The 16,121-nt window shown below is 52.6% G+C and overlaps 4 protein-coding genes across 4 annotated transcripts; 1 reads left to right on the top strand and 3 right to left on the bottom strand.

The window, feature by feature from the left end:
- Nucleotides 1–253: 253 nt before the first annotated feature.
- On the bottom strand, nt 254–1,594 carry BCR38DRAFT_343627 (uncharacterized protein; the record flags this gene model as incomplete). Its single annotated transcript, XM_040856049.1, has 1 exon — nt 254–1,594. One exon carries the CDS (start codon nt 1,592–1,594, stop codon nt 254–256), a length of 1,341 nt encoding a protein of 446 aa, XP_040715818.1.
- Nucleotides 1,595–5,784: 4,190 nt separating this feature from the next.
- Nucleotides 5,785–8,071, bottom strand: BCR38DRAFT_409771 (uncharacterized protein; the record flags this gene model as incomplete). Its single annotated transcript, XM_040858400.1, has 3 exons — nt 5,785–6,028; nt 6,086–7,867; nt 7,926–8,071. 3 exons carry the CDS (start codon nt 8,069–8,071, stop codon nt 5,785–5,787), a joined length of 2,172 nt encoding a protein of 723 aa, XP_040715817.1.
- A 2,201-nt stretch (nt 8,072–10,272) lies between these two features.
- On the bottom strand, nt 10,273–12,500 carry BCR38DRAFT_343328 (P-loop containing nucleoside triphosphate hydrolase protein; the record flags this gene model as incomplete). The annotated part of the gene is made up of 3 exons (XM_040856026.1): nt 10,273–11,755; nt 11,919–12,217; nt 12,279–12,500. The coding sequence occupies 3 exons, from the start codon at nt 12,498–12,500 to the stop codon at nt 10,273–10,275; spliced, it is 2,004 nt and encodes a 667-aa protein (XP_040715816.1).
- A 530-nt stretch (nt 12,501–13,030) lies between these two features.
- On the top strand, nt 13,031–14,914 carry BCR38DRAFT_434983 (uncharacterized protein). The gene is made up of 3 exons (XM_040860342.1): nt 13,031–13,237; nt 13,325–14,195; nt 14,252–14,914. Exons 1-3 carry the CDS (start codon nt 13,217–13,219, stop codon nt 14,656–14,658), a joined length of 1,299 nt encoding a protein of 432 aa, XP_040715815.1. The 5' UTR covers nt 13,031–13,216; the 3' UTR covers nt 14,659–14,914.
- The last annotated feature ends 1,207 nt before the right edge of the window (nt 14,915–16,121 follow it).

The raw sequence follows: 16,121 nt of genomic DNA, 5'->3' as shown, positions 1-16,121 counted from the left end.
AGTTGGGGTTGAAGATTGACAAAAAATATGTGAATTTGTATTATGCGTAAAAACCAAGATGTTGATGCGTAGACCATGTCAGCACCGGAGACATGGTGGTATTTGCTGATGTTGGCGGCAAAAGTGCCAGTAACTTGGGTATCCTTTGACGAATATTGAGAAAAACAGACAGACGCAAAGACGGGTCAAATCGTCAAATCGTTACCACGCGGCTGGAGCGCTGTACTCGGCCGATTTCAAATATGCAGCTCGGCTAAAAGTTCTGAGAGATGCCAGCGCTTTGCTGAGGGTAATGCGACGGGTTCTCTATGCGCGTGTTACGCCTTGCCGGATTGTCACGGATAACGGGTTGTCCGCCGAGCTCGCCTGCACGCTGCTGGCCGTTGCCCTCGTTATAGGGGTTGCTATTGCCGTATTGATCGTAGTAGCCGGTCGTGCCACCATACGCAACCCCAATATCTCCCCCCGAACCGTCGGAACGGGCAGGGCCGCTGTAAGACGAAGAAGCATTCGATGGCCCGCGGTGCACATTTCCGCGGTCTCGGTTGTCGGAGGCAGCTGGGCCCATAACACCTAGAATTTCGCCTTCAGGAGTATGGGACTCGTCGGTCATTAATGCATCTCCTGATCTTGTGTCAGATACAGCGCGAGTGTGCGAATTCGCATCTGAATAAGCCGCACCTGCTGCCCCACCAGACATGGTGGTGGAGGCCTTGCGCCCTGTAGAGCCCGCCAAAGTGGTTGAGCCCCAGCCACGATACCCTGAAGATCCGTCCTCTTTCATCTCGTAACTGCCGCCAGCGCCAGCAGATCCGACGTCCGGCAGAGTGGGATCGGCGTTCGGGTTGTAGATGTAGTCCTCAACCTCCTTTCTCCTCTCTTCCTCAGCATCCTTGCGTTGCTTCCGCTTGCGCCAGAAGAAGATACCGGCAACGACCAGCAGTGCCACCGCAGCGATGGGAACGACAACGGCAACAGCAATCTTGCCTTGCTGGTTCAGCCCGCTTGACGACGACTCTCCAGTTGTGATGATGTTGCCTCCGGAGGCAGTGGATGAAGATCCCTCCCCGGTGCTCGTTGTCCCTGTTTCTTCGCTGGCGACTTGCGTCGAAGTGACCGTAACCATGACAGTGCTGCCACCATTGTTGGTCGAGATAAAGGTTGTCGTGATTGTGGAACTGGGAGTAAACGGGGGCCTTGTCGTGGATGTGGTTGGGGTGGTCGGGGTGTTCGGGGTGGTGGGGGTCCGGGTTGTTGTTGGCACTGCTGTTGTAGTAGGGGTGGTCTGAGTAGTCGGGGTAGTCTCGGTAGTCTCGGTAGTCTCGGTAGTCTCGGTAGTCGGAGTAGGTGTTGGTGTGGTGGTGGTGCTGGTTGGCGTCTGTACTGTGGTAGTAGGAGCAGTTGTTGGTGTCGTTGGGGTTGTCGTAGATGTGGGAGTGGGCGTCCCAGGGGTGGACGTGGCGTCCGGAGCTGTAGTCGAGGCTTCGTCAGTAGGGGAAGTGAGAGAAGTAGTCGTTGGAGTTTCAAACGGACTCGACGTTGCCGTCGTGTCCGTCACAGCAGTATCCGTACTTGTAGAGTTAGAGGAAGACATGTTGAACTGCCTCGCAACGTTCAACTGCAAGAATGGCCTAAATGAAGGAGCCATGTTAGCACGAAATTGAACGATGATGCCAAGTCACGCTGTGGTAGACATTGGGATGAGTTGAATTGACGGATTGATTGAATGCAGGAAGACTCGAGCAGTCACCAAATGGGCCATGCAGACAGACAACCACGGCAAGAGCATGAACAACGCAGGCCGCGATGAATATGTGAATGGGCATCAGTCAGCGCGGCCATTGCAGCCATCGGATGCTGGCCCAGCGCAGAATTGACTGTCGCATCATTGGGGCCCATCGCATCAGAGCCGGACACAATCGCGACGGGAAACACACGTTGAACCGAACAAAACTAACCTTCGGGGTACTTGGCGGCCGATTTGGCTCGCTCACAGCCAAAAAAGACTGGACAGGAAGGTTGCTCAGGTCAAGAACGATTGACGAGATGTTTCGAATATTTTGCGTGCGAGGCGCGACCAGGAGGCAGGAGGTATTAAAAAGAGGGATTCCTGGAGTTGCTCACTGGCAGAGCTGGCGCTCAGACGAAGCGGGCAGCTGAGCGAATCAGATAGCCCTGCGTCGAGGGTGGCTGAGTCGGGATCTCTCTTGTCCCCTGGTCGTGTCTCTCAGCTGCCACGAGCGCACCAAAAACGACTGGACAGGATGACACGAGCTGGGCGCTGATCCAGGAGTCGAAAAGAGGACCGGGCTCAAACACGTCTCAACAAGGCGCCTTCAATTAGTCCTCCCTTGGACAAAGAATAAGGTACAAACTGATAGTCGGTTGCACCAACTGGGTGCAACGGGCCAACCGCAAATAATTTGGGATGGTAGATGGCAAACGATGCAACGATACGAGCGACGGATGGATGGATGGATGGCGCTGATTAATTGAACAGATCGTGTGGAGAAGATGACCGAATGGCCCGGGGTGCCCGATGTTGTCCTTCAGGTGTCAAATCTCTCTCGTTCGCTGGCTGGGAAACCTAGGCTTTACAGAGCAAAGCTTGCTGCGACTTGTTGCGACGTATGCTCAAGCTTTGAAGGTTCAATGGGGAAATCAAATCTGGAGGGCGGCACCACCAACCCAAGAGGGATAAGTGTTCGTAATAAAAAGCAGGAAGGCTTATTGTGCACGTCGGGGTTGAGAAACGACCAGACCACCAGTGAATAAATTGCAATGGCAATTGCGATCGTTTGCGGCGGGAACTGAAGGCCGTGTAATGCCTGCTACTCGCGCAGTTGCAGCTTAGTCTATGCTGCGAAGGGGAGTGATGAGCAGCGCTGGTATCCGTTGCGGTGCCAAGTTGCAGTCCGTTCCAACTCCTCTGTGGAGCGCCGCCGCCTTCAAGGAATTTGGTATGCGAGCAAACGTGATTGCGACCAACCCAGGGTCGAAATCCTGAGCGAAAACCCTCGATGCCGAATTGGAATTTGGAAGGGGTTCGACCGTCCGAAATTGATTAAACGGTGTGGTTCGCCTTTACTTGCTTGGCTGATGACCGAGACGCCCTCTAACCTCCGTCGCCTGATGCCAAAGTATGCTGTCGTTCGGTCCGTGGGATTCTGGAAGTCCGGATCGGTCAGAGCGTACTGGATGTGGTGCCGCAGCGCTTCCGGGTCAGGTACGGGGGCCTGTACGGCGTTCGTCTGGTCTTCTAGTGTCCTGGCAAGAATGGGGAAAGTTGAACTTAACCCAGAGTCTTTTCTCGGAAGATTGCGGCGGCCTCGTGGTTGGGGATGAAGTATCAAGGTAAACTAAAGTATCGTGGCTCGTGAAGATGGTCCGGAGTTGGGACTATCAGAAATTATTGTCGATGGCTCGAAGCAACAGCAACGACGACTAGATACGATTCATCAATGCTCGTTCGTTATATCAGTCAAAGAAAGTCATAAAGATGGGCAGCCTGAGTGAAACGGTACGTAAGACGAGAATTGGTTCGCATTCGGTAGTGTTGCAACAGCAAGCGGGCGGCCAGGCTCGACTCGAGATGTCTTGCAGCAAGATAATCCCAGAGGCAGACCCCAAATCTCGAACAGATAACTCTACGACTTACTTCTGACCAAGAAGCACAATAGCAAGTCGTGCGGATACACGGCAGGTATAAAACCCGGGTGGCTTGCATGCTTTGGGACCAGTTGCTTGCACCTCTGGTAGATCTGAGATCATCAAGGTGATTTCAAGTGGGAAGTGCCCACATAATCATCAGTTTGCGCCACTTGCTGGACTTGCCAGGCTTGTAGCAGGCGTGTCGCAGTTTTCTTGCATCCCCTACTGGATACATGCATCTCATGTAATTGAGAAATCCCGGGCCTCGATGAGGCCCTCGATGCTTTCCCCGCACATCGAGAAACATGGGATCTGTAGCGAAGTCTCTGGCTGAATGCCGAACATTGCGAATCCCTTGCCTGCCACTGTCTGCTTCTTGGTCACCACCGTCTGCGAGCTCGGGTGGAATGAATGCGAATGGTTTTGTGCGTAGTAAATAAGTAAGTAAGCAAGCCAGCCAGCCTGCACGAACAACTAGACGTCAAGACGCACGCAAAGCAACGTGGGATGCACCTACTTTGGGGCGATGGCCTTAAGTGATCACTTAAATCTGAGCGAACCACCTGTCAGGCTATTTTGGAACACTCAGCGCCTCTGCGGGTCGCCCATAGTGTGATACTATCATGTCGACGGGCTCACAGGCGCTTCTTCTTTATTAGTCAACGGAGCACAGCCTTGGGGTGGCGGGCATGAGGCTTTGGAAGGCGTGTGACGAGCGTTCCTACTTGACACGACACATCTCGCATCTGAGACCGAAATGCTGGAGGTGAGCTATCGTACACAGCGCTTCCGTCGTGATGCCTGCCAAGCGCTTCTTCCATCCACTCCTCCAAGTGAATATTTCTCAGTCTCATTCAACCGCTATAAGCCATATTGGCAGAATGACGTTTCTGAGGTTGCATTCCGAACCCATAATACCGGTCAATTAAGACCTGAAACCTTGGTTTTTGGTTTCCACCGTGTGGTCTCGACCATAGAAACGAGCAAGCAGAATTGTCCACTTCTTTGATCGAAAACGAATCAAAATCTTGGACATTAATCAACAAGACATATACCCCAAACATGACAATCTGTTTGCGTCGGTCCCCAATATTCGTCATCCTCCGGAAGTTCAATTACCAAATCCCAATGACACATCATCTCTCGTACGTACATCAGCAGCGACTCGAACCTGGAGAACGAGCCTGGCAAAGCTACGCAACTGGGCCGCGTTCTTCGACGGCGCAATACCGAATATAATACTGACGAGATTATTTGGCTGGCTGCCGTCTTTGTAGATGCTCCGTAGATCGCCGCTACGGTCGGTTGCGAAGATGGATTCGGTTGACAAGAGCCAGTCGGGATTGCCAAATAAACAGCACAAACTGGGACTAATCCTGCTACCAGTCATAGCCAGATTTGATAGACTAGTCGCGCATGTAACTCCTGCAAACCGTCCTTCGCATCTATAGTCGCAACTCATATTTTCCACGCCATGTTTCTACATCTTCGCGTCTAGGTTATTCCCTGTGAAATTTCCCCAGCTCGTTGCCACCGAGCCAGCGAATCATCTCGACGATGGCGATTTTGTACTCGATTCACGAGTCGGGGCATGAATTGTCGTCTGTCTAGGATCAACCCTATCGTGAAATCATTCACCGGTTCCGATGGGGTCGGAACTTCAGAACCTTAGATTTTTGGAACAAATTACGAATGCCACTTGTGATGCTCCATAAACGTGTTCTTTCAAGGGGTTTCCCAGCTCCCCCAACAGTAGTACCACTTGATATAGTTCTCAGCCTTTACAAGGAGACCGTTGGAAAGGGATAGCAAGGGGTTGCTACGCAACGAACATGATGTACGTACGACTCAAGAGTAATTCCGAATTGGGTGAATTATGTTATTGCTAGAATAGACGTCGGATTTTTCAAACTTGAACCGCGCGCTTCGCTAATGTGACATGCAACTACCTTTGAACATCTGTCAAGATGGTGAAGGTAGATTGCACCAGGTCCGCTCTATATGTGTATAAATGCCCGCCATGCAAAAAATTGCTTTCGCCGTTCGTGATCCAGGTTGACTCCTCCCAGACCTTTAAGAGAGAAAGAATATAAAAACATTACAGTGGAATACAGCCAGGAAAGGCTCCATCTCTTAAGCACGCATGCCCCACTGCGGCTTCAGGACGTCGACTTCCTGAGCGCTGGTGAAGACCTCGTCGCCAGGGAGACGGCTGACGCGGCCGGCACCGTTGCGGATGGCGCCAAGGTTGCGGGACGAGATGCCGCTTCCCATGCTGCGAATACTGCCTGCGTCGCTCATGGAGTCGGGGTCCTTGAACCGACGTGGAGGAGCAAAGTCGAGGCCTGTGAAGGTGGCAGATTTGCGCAACAAATGGCTATTTTCTTATGTTAGATATGGTGATTTACACCGTTTGATCAGGGCAAGGACTTACGGGCTAGGTAGTGTGGCAATCTCCTCAAAGGCGCTCACCAGGGGCGAGGCCGCGGGGACATTCATGGCGTAGGGACGACGCTCGCCGACGGGGCTCTGAGAGCGGCCTGCTGCGTGGTCTTTGAAGGTAGGAGGAGGTGCGAACTCAACAGCTCCCAACAGGGCGAACGAATCATCGCGGAGCTTGGAGGGTGTAGGCAGAGTGCTCAAGGGGGCGGGTGGGGGCATAGGCTTGCGTGGTTTTCCGGGCGCGCCCATGCGTGCGGAAGCAGAAGAGTTCGGACGAGGGCTCATGGGGCCGAACCGACCGGCTGACATGGCGGAACCGGCGCGCGGTCGGCCATATTGGCCTCCAGGTGCACCTGGGCCGAATGAGCCATGGGGTCCACGAGGCCCGCCTTGTCCACCAGGTCCACCAGGTCCTCCAGGTCCTCCAGGTCCTCTCGGTCGTGGTGGCATGGGTCGTCTGCTCTTGGGCGGCGGAGTCATAGCACGGCGGGTGACGGGCTCAGCATACGGCATGACGAAGGCATTAGAGTCTGGGTCGAAGAAGGTCGCGTCTCCCAGGTAGCCAGCATCGTAGTCCTCATAGTACTGGGCGTTCTGAGGTTGGGGCATGGGCGGTCGTGGCTCATCGCCACCATCAAAGTACTCCTTGTAGAAAGATCGAATCCTGTTGGCACGGAATTCGGGATCCTCCGACTCGAGGTACTCGTCAGGGGGCAGAGGTCGGAAACCCACCGAGAGCCGCTTATTGTTTTGCTGCGGTACTCCTAGTCCAGCCGCTTGAGGCCCCATGTCGCCTGCCTGTCTGTCCATCTGGCGGCCACGGGGCTCGTGGTCATCGGCCTCGGCCTGAAAGTGTTTTGCGTAGTCCTCATATTCCGAAGGGGCGTCAGAAACCACACGTGACGCATTTGGTCCGGCAGGTTTGGGGTTAGCGGGCAATGCCTCGGTGGGTGGTGCTTGAGGATTGTCCGAGATGCCGAGACCTTGTGGTGCAACTGACGGGAGGACCGAAGAGTCTCTATCGCGTGCCATTGTGGGCTCATTCGCAGCTGGTCGGGGGTGGTTGGGCAGACCTCTGGGTCCCACCTTTTGGGCTACTGGTGCTGGTTCCTGGGGCATCGCAGGCATTTCCAAGGGTTCGTCCGTGTATGACACCCTAGCAACCTGAGGCGTAATGGCGTTGCCCTCGTGGAACTGGACTTCGTTGTTTGTTGACGATGCCAGGGGATGGATAGCATCTGGCTTCTCAGCATGGAGAGCCGCGGGAGGAACTGAGGCAAGAGGCGAGGACGGAAGAGAGTTTTGGCGGGTGGACGGCAGAGAGCCCTGTCGGGGAGGCGGGATCGATCGGGAATGGGACGAGTCGCGGTCGCTTCCCGTGTAGGTCTTACCCGTGTACACGGATGAGCCGTCAACTCCCTTGTTGAAGGATCGGAGGGATCCCACTTCGCTATCGGCGTACTTGACATGGCGGTAGGGGTCCTCGTTCTGGTGCAGCGTTCGTGCCAGAGAGTGTAGCGATTCCCGCGACGTTTGAAGTCCTGGAGGCAGCAGGTACGGACTCGACAGGTTCATGTCGTCCATCGATAGTTGTCCCTTGTGGCCAAGCTTGGTCTCCTTCAATCCACTCTTTCGCTTGCCACCCTTCGTCTTATGTTCTTCAAGTCCAAAATCCAAGGACTTGTACTTCTCGGCCTCATCCTCCAACTTATGCCTCTTAGTTGTCCGGCGATGCAAATAGATCAGAACAAAAAATGCAACCACGAGGGGGATACTACGCCGACTGTCAGTTCAACCCGAAGGGGGTGGGGGGAGATCCGAGTGTTTCTTACAGGACACCGAGTGTGATGACAATCGTCAAAGAGCTTGAGCCCATTGGTTTTTTGCATTGATCCAAATCACTATCAGCACCGGAACAATCTAACCGGGCCTCCAGGCGAGTCGGAGTTCGGGAGTCCAGAGCCGGGCTGATAGCCATTTCGTTGTCTCGCCGTGCCAACCGAAGATGCCCTTCGGTGTCCACCTTCAATGTTCGTTTGCCATGAAGACGGCGGTGGGCATGGCGACTGTGAATATGAGTTTCCTCCATTGCCGCAATGTCTCTCTTCGCTCCTCTTATGTATGATTACCCGCCAAGGTTATCAATGTATGTACAAAGCTGATTATAACTGGCGGGAAAGTTGATGTATTCTTTTTTTTGTTGTTAGATGGGGCCGGGTGGTCCAATCATCTCAATTAGCAGACTGTTCGTGAGCGGTTCGTGTCTGCGGCAAAGAACAATGATGTCTGGGTTGTGGAGGCGGTAGTTGTATGCTGAAATGGGAATCCCTTCTAGTCGAAAATTACACCTCAAGCAAGAAGGTGAAAACGAATGACGGGTGACTGGGCTTGCGGACAAAAGAGTGACTCCAAGTTGGATAATTAAAGAATGGCGCGCCTGCTGGCAGGCAAGTTGGTCTGTTGACCGTTTGTCGAGGGCGCCCGCAAGTTGAGGTGATGCGGTGGAAGAATGGGATAAGGAAGGGAGAAAGGAAGGTGAGAAGACGCCAACGAGACGGAAGAACGCTCTGTAGTCCAGAGCTACAACGCCCTTGTATCTCGGGGGAGCGCCTGGGATCAGGGAATGGACGAATGAGAAGTCATTTGGCCGGAAATGAATGAAGGGATGGTGGAGGCTTCAGGACCCTTGTACCTTGGAACTGGGACCTGGCAAATCATCTCTGGGGCTTGGAATTCCACAGCATTGCCCTCAACACTCAATACCTCGTACATAACAGTCGATTCAACAATTACTTGGATGGTCTTAGACACTACGTCCTGTACGCTTCCCGTGAACGAGCACCTTGAGCCAGTGATTCAACGGCTTCTCGAGAAACGGTTCCATGCAGGTCTCTCCTGAGCCGGAAACAAAAAGAGACCTTCGCAGGGATCTAAATGCAGGAACAGGAGACTAGCGGCGTCTTTGGCAAGGGTTCCACCGGGCGCTATACCAAGTCCCCTCTAGTCGGCCGCTATGAGTGGTGGAGAGCCGTCCATATCGCGCCAATTGAACTGGGATGCGGAAGGAGTAACGATTAGACGAACAGGTATATTTCTCTCATGAAAATAAGTGGACCAATACCTCTCGCTTAAATATGTCGCCGAGATGAAAATAAGTGGTGCAGCCCCTCAATGCCTTCAGGGGCTGGCCCGGTAGTAAACCTTGTTCTTGCCATTGTCAACGGGCGTGTTTCCTGTCTTTTGATGCATTGAATCGAAGTTCAATGATCCCGCGGAGAGAGACCGTGGCAAGCACCAGACTTCGGGGTATCACTATAGACGTAGTTGATCCGCTTGATAAGTGACTTGCCAAACCCGAAGCGTCGAGGCTTCAAGAAGCCGAGCCCTCTAGCAATATGCCACGTGCGGTGCGGCACAAAACCCAACTTCTTTAAGCAAGGCCGCGTCGCCGGATAATTTAAAATGAGAATATGCCTCCAAGTCAGATGCGCTGCAGCGCTGCCTCGGAGTGCCCTCACGCACAACGCCATTCTTTTCGACTCGTTCGTTCTCACCTAGCTTTCTGCGCAGAGTTTATTATACCCGGTGGGTCAAGCTGGTCAAGCTCGAAACTAGATGGATCCACCATGTTGGAAGCCGTGGATATCACAGAAGGTTTGCATGAATTGAGCGGTGCAACGACACGTACCGTATAATCTCTCGTGGAGGGGCTTTCAGGGTACAGTTGGCCTGATTTTGACGTTGTAGCTCGAGCTACTTCGTATCGGCGGAGGGCACAACTTTTCAGAGGTCTTTTGACGGTGATCCCAGTTGAGTATCCGGCACATAGTGATCAGCATGGGTTGCCAATAATTCCAGTTATGACTTGCATTGGTTTCGCGGTGATTGGCCGAAATGGCATCAAGCCACTTTTACTCATCATTGAACTTCCGCCAACAGTTGCTCCAGAAGCTCAGAGCCAAAACCCCCGGAGCGGTGCTTCCCTTCCCTTCCTTATCGCCATCTGCAAGATCCCGAGCCGTTGAGCACTGATCGTGATCATTGATTGAAACACGTCAGCTTTTCTAGAAGACAATCTCGGCCGATAAAGCTTCGTTTGAATCGCCCAACCATCGTCAATACGGGGTTTCGAGAACGGAACCTTGATAAAGTTGACGGCTGCCTCGAGCCGTCCTTTAATCAAGATTTGAGTTGATAGAAGTCCGAGGCGTATTCGAGCAGCCAATTCTTCTCGATCTTGGTTATGTCCCGGATAAATATCTTGTTTCCCGTATCCATGACTTCATGGAAGATGACCCAGTCGGCCTTTCGGTTGAACATCAGAGAACTCGGGTGGGCGTAAAGGATTGTGCCTCCTTCGACGTTGCGAAAGGTGCCGTCGAACTGCATCTTGGCGGCGTGGGCAAAGTAGCCCGTGGTCAAGCATCTGCGAATGCTTTCCCCCTTGCCCGCGGCCGCGGACGAGGCGCTGAGGCTTTCGTCCACGGCGATTCCGAATCTCTCGAGATATCGCTTGAGCTGACCCCGTATGCTTACTGCGCGCGTCATGGCTTTGAAATTGATATGGTTGTCGTGACAGAATCTGGCCTCTTTTTTGCCCTTGGTCACAAAGGTCTGGTAAACGTTGAGAAGTGTCAAATGATCACCCTCATCGGCAGCGAATTTCCTCCGAGCTGACTCCATCTGCTTCTTTTCTCCATCTCTCTGAATCCAGACCGAACCCCCCAAGCTCGTCATCGCTGCAATTGTAAGAATTTCGCTGAGGCATCCGAAGGAAGATGCTGTAAGCAGCGTTTTTGCCATCATAGGCTCAACAGAAAGCTCTACCATCCGCGTTCCAAGCGGGCGCGTAAGTTTTGCATACTCATCTAAGGCCCTTAGTGAGAAGAGAAGCTCCGTCGCTTTGATCAACAGTTCTGCTGGTGGTGGTGTTAGATAGTTGAACCGCACCACGTTATCTATACCCAAAGCTTTCAGCTGAAGGACGAATGGCGCCAGGTTTGTCCTCTGAATCTCTGGCACATTCGCATCAGGCAGTGCTTGGAAGTTGTCTTCAGTGTAAAGACGAAAGCATTTCCCCGGCCGAGTTCTGCCGGCCCTTCCAGCACGCTGCGAGGCCGCAGCTTTAGAAACAGGAGTGGCCGTCAATGACTCAATGCCCGTTCTAGGGTCGAAAGCCCGAAGCTTCACAAAGCCCGAGTCAACAACATAGACGATACCGTCAATGGTGACGGACGCTTCCGCAATGTTGGTGGACAATATGACTTTTCTTGTGTTCTCAGGAGCTTCTTCGAAAACGTACATCTGTTGTTCTGTCGAGAGCCCAGCATATAGCGGCAAGGCCAAAATGGACTGAGCCCTCGGGTGGAGCTGGTCGATGCGTTCTGAGATTGCTTGGATGGCATTATCAATTTCTTCGCGGCCAGTAAGAAACACTAATATGTCGCCGTCCCCCTCTTTTGTGTGAATTTCAAAGACGGTTGATACAGCCTTCTCAACATAGTCCTCAGTTGGAATCTCCAAGTACAGAACATCAATAGGGTATGTCCTCCCCTCGAGACTAATGATAGAGCCTGTCTGACCCTTGCCATTCTGATCCGAGGGTTGATCATCTGACTGCGGAGAGAAGAACTTTAGAAAGTCTTCTGCCTGGAGGGTAGCACTGCAAAAATCGGGGTTAATGATGACCACTTTGAGATACGTAGTGATGAGTCGGGAATTATGAATGAAGTCCCACGAACAACATTCCCAAAACAGCCTCGAACAGGCACTGCTTGATCTTGAACTGTCTATATAAGGATAATAAGAATGTGGAAGTTGCATACCTACTGATGATTACACGCAATTCAGGTCTTCGTTTCATGATCTTCTTTAGGAGACCAAGAAGAATATCAGTAGATATCGACCTCTCGTGGGCTTCATCGACCATGATGATAGAATATCGTGACAATAACGGATCCACCAAAGCTTCCCGAATGAGTAAGCCATCAGTCAAGAATTTGATGCGTGTCGCAGCAGAGGTAACATCCTCGAATCTGATAGAATAGCCGACCTCCTTGCCAAGTTCGCAGCCATACTCTTCGGCAACTCTCACAGCAACCGTAGTAGCGGCCACACGCCGTGGCTAACTTTGTTAGCAAGCATGTCCAGACCTGATGAAAAAACCAAAGTGCAAAATGCCTCACCTGCGTGACGGCGATGATCTTCCCATCGCCACACCAACCGGCCTGTTCAAGGAACTGGGGTATCTGCGTCGTCTTCCCAGATCCCGTCTGACCAACAACAATGGTCACTGGATTTGTCTCAATCAAATACAATAATGCTTCTCGATGCTTGGCAATCGGAAGTAGTGCAGAAGGCTTGTGCAAGGCTGCGATGAAACTGGACCCCAAATCGAAGTCTGCCATGTTGTCTTGATCAGGTTGATGCTCCCGCGAAGCGTTGATAGGTTGCGCAGAAGTGGCCAGAACGTCGGAGTAGCTGCTGGGACACAGTTGGACACAGATGCAGTATTTCTTGACAAGCTGTTGAAGGTTTGAGGCTTTTCAAGGATTCATGATCTTGCCCATGAAGAAAAGCAGCCTTGGCAGCTAGCTGCCAAAGAGCTTCGAAGTAGGTACAACTTGTATGGATGCACTTGCCCGTTTTATTTATCAACCAAACAGTAAGTGTTTCAGTTGGCTGGAAAATCTGAGCATGTGTCCTGAGAAATTACCCAAGATATTTCCCAGCCAATCAAGCCAGCACTGACATTGATTGCCAAAAGAAGGTCTTTATGATTCTCTAGCAGGAGCTGGAGTGGATGAGAATAGCATCGAAGTTGCTCGGGCTGTGGCGACCAATGCCAAGCTTCGAAGCTTCTTCGCCTGTGGCTGACTCCAGCTTGGACCCCGCAACGCCAAGATATCACCTGTCAATGCTGCACACCATCAAGTCGCGGAGGTGACGACTACGTCTCGCCTCATCTAGGTAGCCATCTGATCCAATGAATACCTTCCACACCTTATAAGATACCGGCATCAATCGTTCCCTCACCCTTCCAGCTCGCATTGGTAGCATTCGTTACAGATACACACACCTTCTAGAACTGGCTTAATTGTCGCATGCAGTAAACTTGGCCAACATGGCAACTCCTACTGACACAGTGAGTTCCATCAGCCAACACCATGCACTGTTTGCTCAATCCAGGAAGCCTACTTGGCCACATCAACTAACCACCCTCTTTATGTAGACAAGACAAAGCGACGGCAACAATGGGCCTGAATCCCCTACCACCGTCCGACCATTTGAGATGGACGACGACGATGTCCAGGAGACGGGTGTGCTTGGCGATGATGGCACCAATACTACTACCATTACATCAGCTACCTCAGCTGCCACAACCGCGCCCGCGCCCGCAGCTGCCGACGAAGCACCGCCGACGAAGCCGGCGAGACCCTTGACGGAGCAGCAAAAGAATGAGCAGATCCTGAAGGAAGCCTTTCCCAGCATCGATGTTCCCGTCATCAAGGCGGTACTCCTCGCAAGTGGTGGTCGCATCGACCCGGCCTTCAACGCGCTCCTTGCCATGAGCGATCCAGATGCTGTGCAGAATGAGCCAGCCCCTGCGCAGGAACCTGCTCCCCCACCACAACCGCCGAGACCAACCGGCGCGCGATCCCCAATGTCTCAACTGGAGGCCGACGAGCTTTATGCCCGACAGTTGGCGGAGCACTATGATAATGCTGCCTACGAAGCAAGAACTACCAGCCGTGGTCACGGAGGTCAACAACCACGCCCACGGCAAGCGACAGGTCTGAAGCCTGACGAGATGTATGACCGAGAGCACAGCTTTATTGATGATGACCTGCCCGTCATCAAGGAGAATCTTCGCAAGGGCTTCCTCGAGACTCAAACGAAGGTGAACACTTGGTTCACAACCCTGAAGAAGCGAATCGACGGAGAGTATGATTCCGAAGAAGACGAGAGTCAGCCGTCGAAGCACCAAGCGCACCGGCGAGGTGGGGAGGGCAGCCGCCGAAGCGCAGACTACGAGCGTTATGACGCCGATCCCCAGGTTCTGAGTGATGACTTTGCCGGCATGCGGCTCAATCCTGATGGAAGTGAGTATATATCATCCTGTCATAAGGCCCACGATTGCTGTGCTGACGCTGCCCAGCTTCCGCACCAGGCCGTTCTGGTAACCCCAACATTTACAAACCACCTCCATCCTCGTCGCCCCGGCCCGAAGGTCGTAAGGTTGCCTTCAAGGAGGGCCATGATGATATAGACATCTACGACGCTTCCCCCAAGTTGCCTCCGAAAGACAATCCGGCTTCTTCGGCCCCAGCTAACAAGCAAAGCAAGTGGCAACCAATGTCGGCCGTCGAGCCTAGCCCCATCGCCGAGCATGATCCTTTTAGTCTAGGAGACAGCGAGGACGAGAAAGACGCGAAGGACAAGACCGGGTTCAAGGAGACCAAGATGGAGGACACGGAGAGACTGAAGCAAGCAACAGCCGATGCCATGGCTGACAGCTTGGTGGATAATGCAGCCAAGGTAGACAGTGCGACCAAGAAAGCTTAGTTGTATAGCAGAAATTACGGTGAGACTATCGCAGTGATGGGAGCCTTGTTGGATACGGCATAGGGCCGTTTGCTTTCTGCATCTCAGCCAACGGCTATCGAGACCACAGCGAGCTCTACGAATAGCTGTAGTTTTTGTTGGCAGATACCAGGACGTAGCCATTCATCAGCATTCGTTAATTTTAGCAAACCATGCTCCTTTTTCAGGGAAAAAGGAGATGTTGTTAGTCGTAGTATAATTGACTTAGTTCTCTCAACTATCTCACCTTGGATATCGTTAACTGTTTATCACGCCTTGGTCAGATACGTGTTAGGTGCGCAGGTTTCAGCCTCCTCGTCCCCGCCTCGACGTTGTACACTTTGACCTTGTCGTTGGGCCGGTCTACATTGAACAACGATGCCTATGTGTTTTATGGGGGGTGAGTCCCCAGCTCGTGGCGGAACTTGGGGTCCTCATAGTGGCCCGCAGTGAGATTTTTGGCCGAGGCAAGCTTCCGGGCAACGTGCGTCACTAGGGAATGCAGCGTGGGCAGATTAGCGGCGATCATGCCGACGTTTAGCTTGAGGCTGTGGGTTCTTGGGTAACGATAGAGGATAGGTGAAGCGTATCGAGAGGCCTCGCAAGGCGCAGATTGCTGGGTTGACGATGTTGAGGGCTAAGTCGGAGTCTAAGGAGAGGAATAGGTTGAACTCACGAGGGCGCATATTGCGGCACTGCATGGTTTCCAGTCAGTCTCAGTCTGGGTTAGAACTTTGGCTTGACCCTTGGAAAACCTACAGAGTTTCTAAACTCATGATAATGCAGAGTGTTATCTTGGTCTTGGGAAGCATGTCCAACTTCCGTAAAACGGCAATTGGGAAGGGGGACAGGACCAGATCCGAGAGGATTGCCCAGGGCGCTTGGATGTAAGAAAAGCCATACTAAATGCTGTAGTAATAGTATCCCCGCACACTGATAACCCACTTATAAGCCACGGGCTGATATACGGTTATTCCGGCGATGATGGGGACAATGTTGACTATCACGGTCATTGCAAGCACGGCCCAAGCCAGGTAACAACTCGTGTCGGCATCGACTCTTAACGACGCGGAACAGAAACAGGCAGATGGATATTTGATGGCTGTTGTGCGACGCAACCCGGCGACCTCGCTGACTTTCTGGTATTTCCCGAATTCGATCAGGCCTTTCCAGTCATTCAGGTGGTAGACCAGGTGCCGTCCAACGCCGTGGTGGACTTGCATGGCTACAACGGCTATCTCGACGCAGGCGAGCACCTATTTGTCATTGAGTCAGCCAGTGTGTTTTTGTTTTGTGTTTCGGTACCTAGCCAAGTCGGTGGTGAGTTTTGTACATGCCACTGCGAGGTTCATATTGTAATGGTCTCAATTCCCGGACGATCAGGGTACCCCAAACCCTTGCGTAGCCACATTGAAATGCGGTTTTTGGATAGGGGCAAGCTGTGC

Source organism: Pseudomassariella vexata (assembly GCF_002105095.1).
Source record: "Pseudomassariella vexata strain CBS 129021 chromosome Unknown BCR38scaffold_7, whole genome shotgun sequence".
NCBI lineage: Eukaryota > Fungi > Ascomycota > Sordariomycetes > Amphisphaeriales > Pseudomassariaceae > Pseudomassariella > Pseudomassariella vexata.
Note: the sequence above shows the minus strand (reverse complement) of the source record. Positions and strands in the feature narration are given on the sequence as shown.

Bases quoted from the DNA above. Each gene is read 5' to 3' on its own strand.
- BCR38DRAFT_434983 (XM_040860342.1), top strand. From the start codon at position 13,217: ATGGCAACTCCTACTGACACA. The intron at 13,238-13,324 runs GTGAGTTCCATC...CTCTTTATGTAG, and splicing joins TGGCAACTCCTACTGACACA to ACAAGACAAAGCGACGGCAA. The intron at 14,196-14,251 runs GTGAGTATATAT...GACGCTGCCCAG, and splicing joins GCGGCTCAATCCTGATGGAA to CTTCCGCACCAGGCCGTTCT.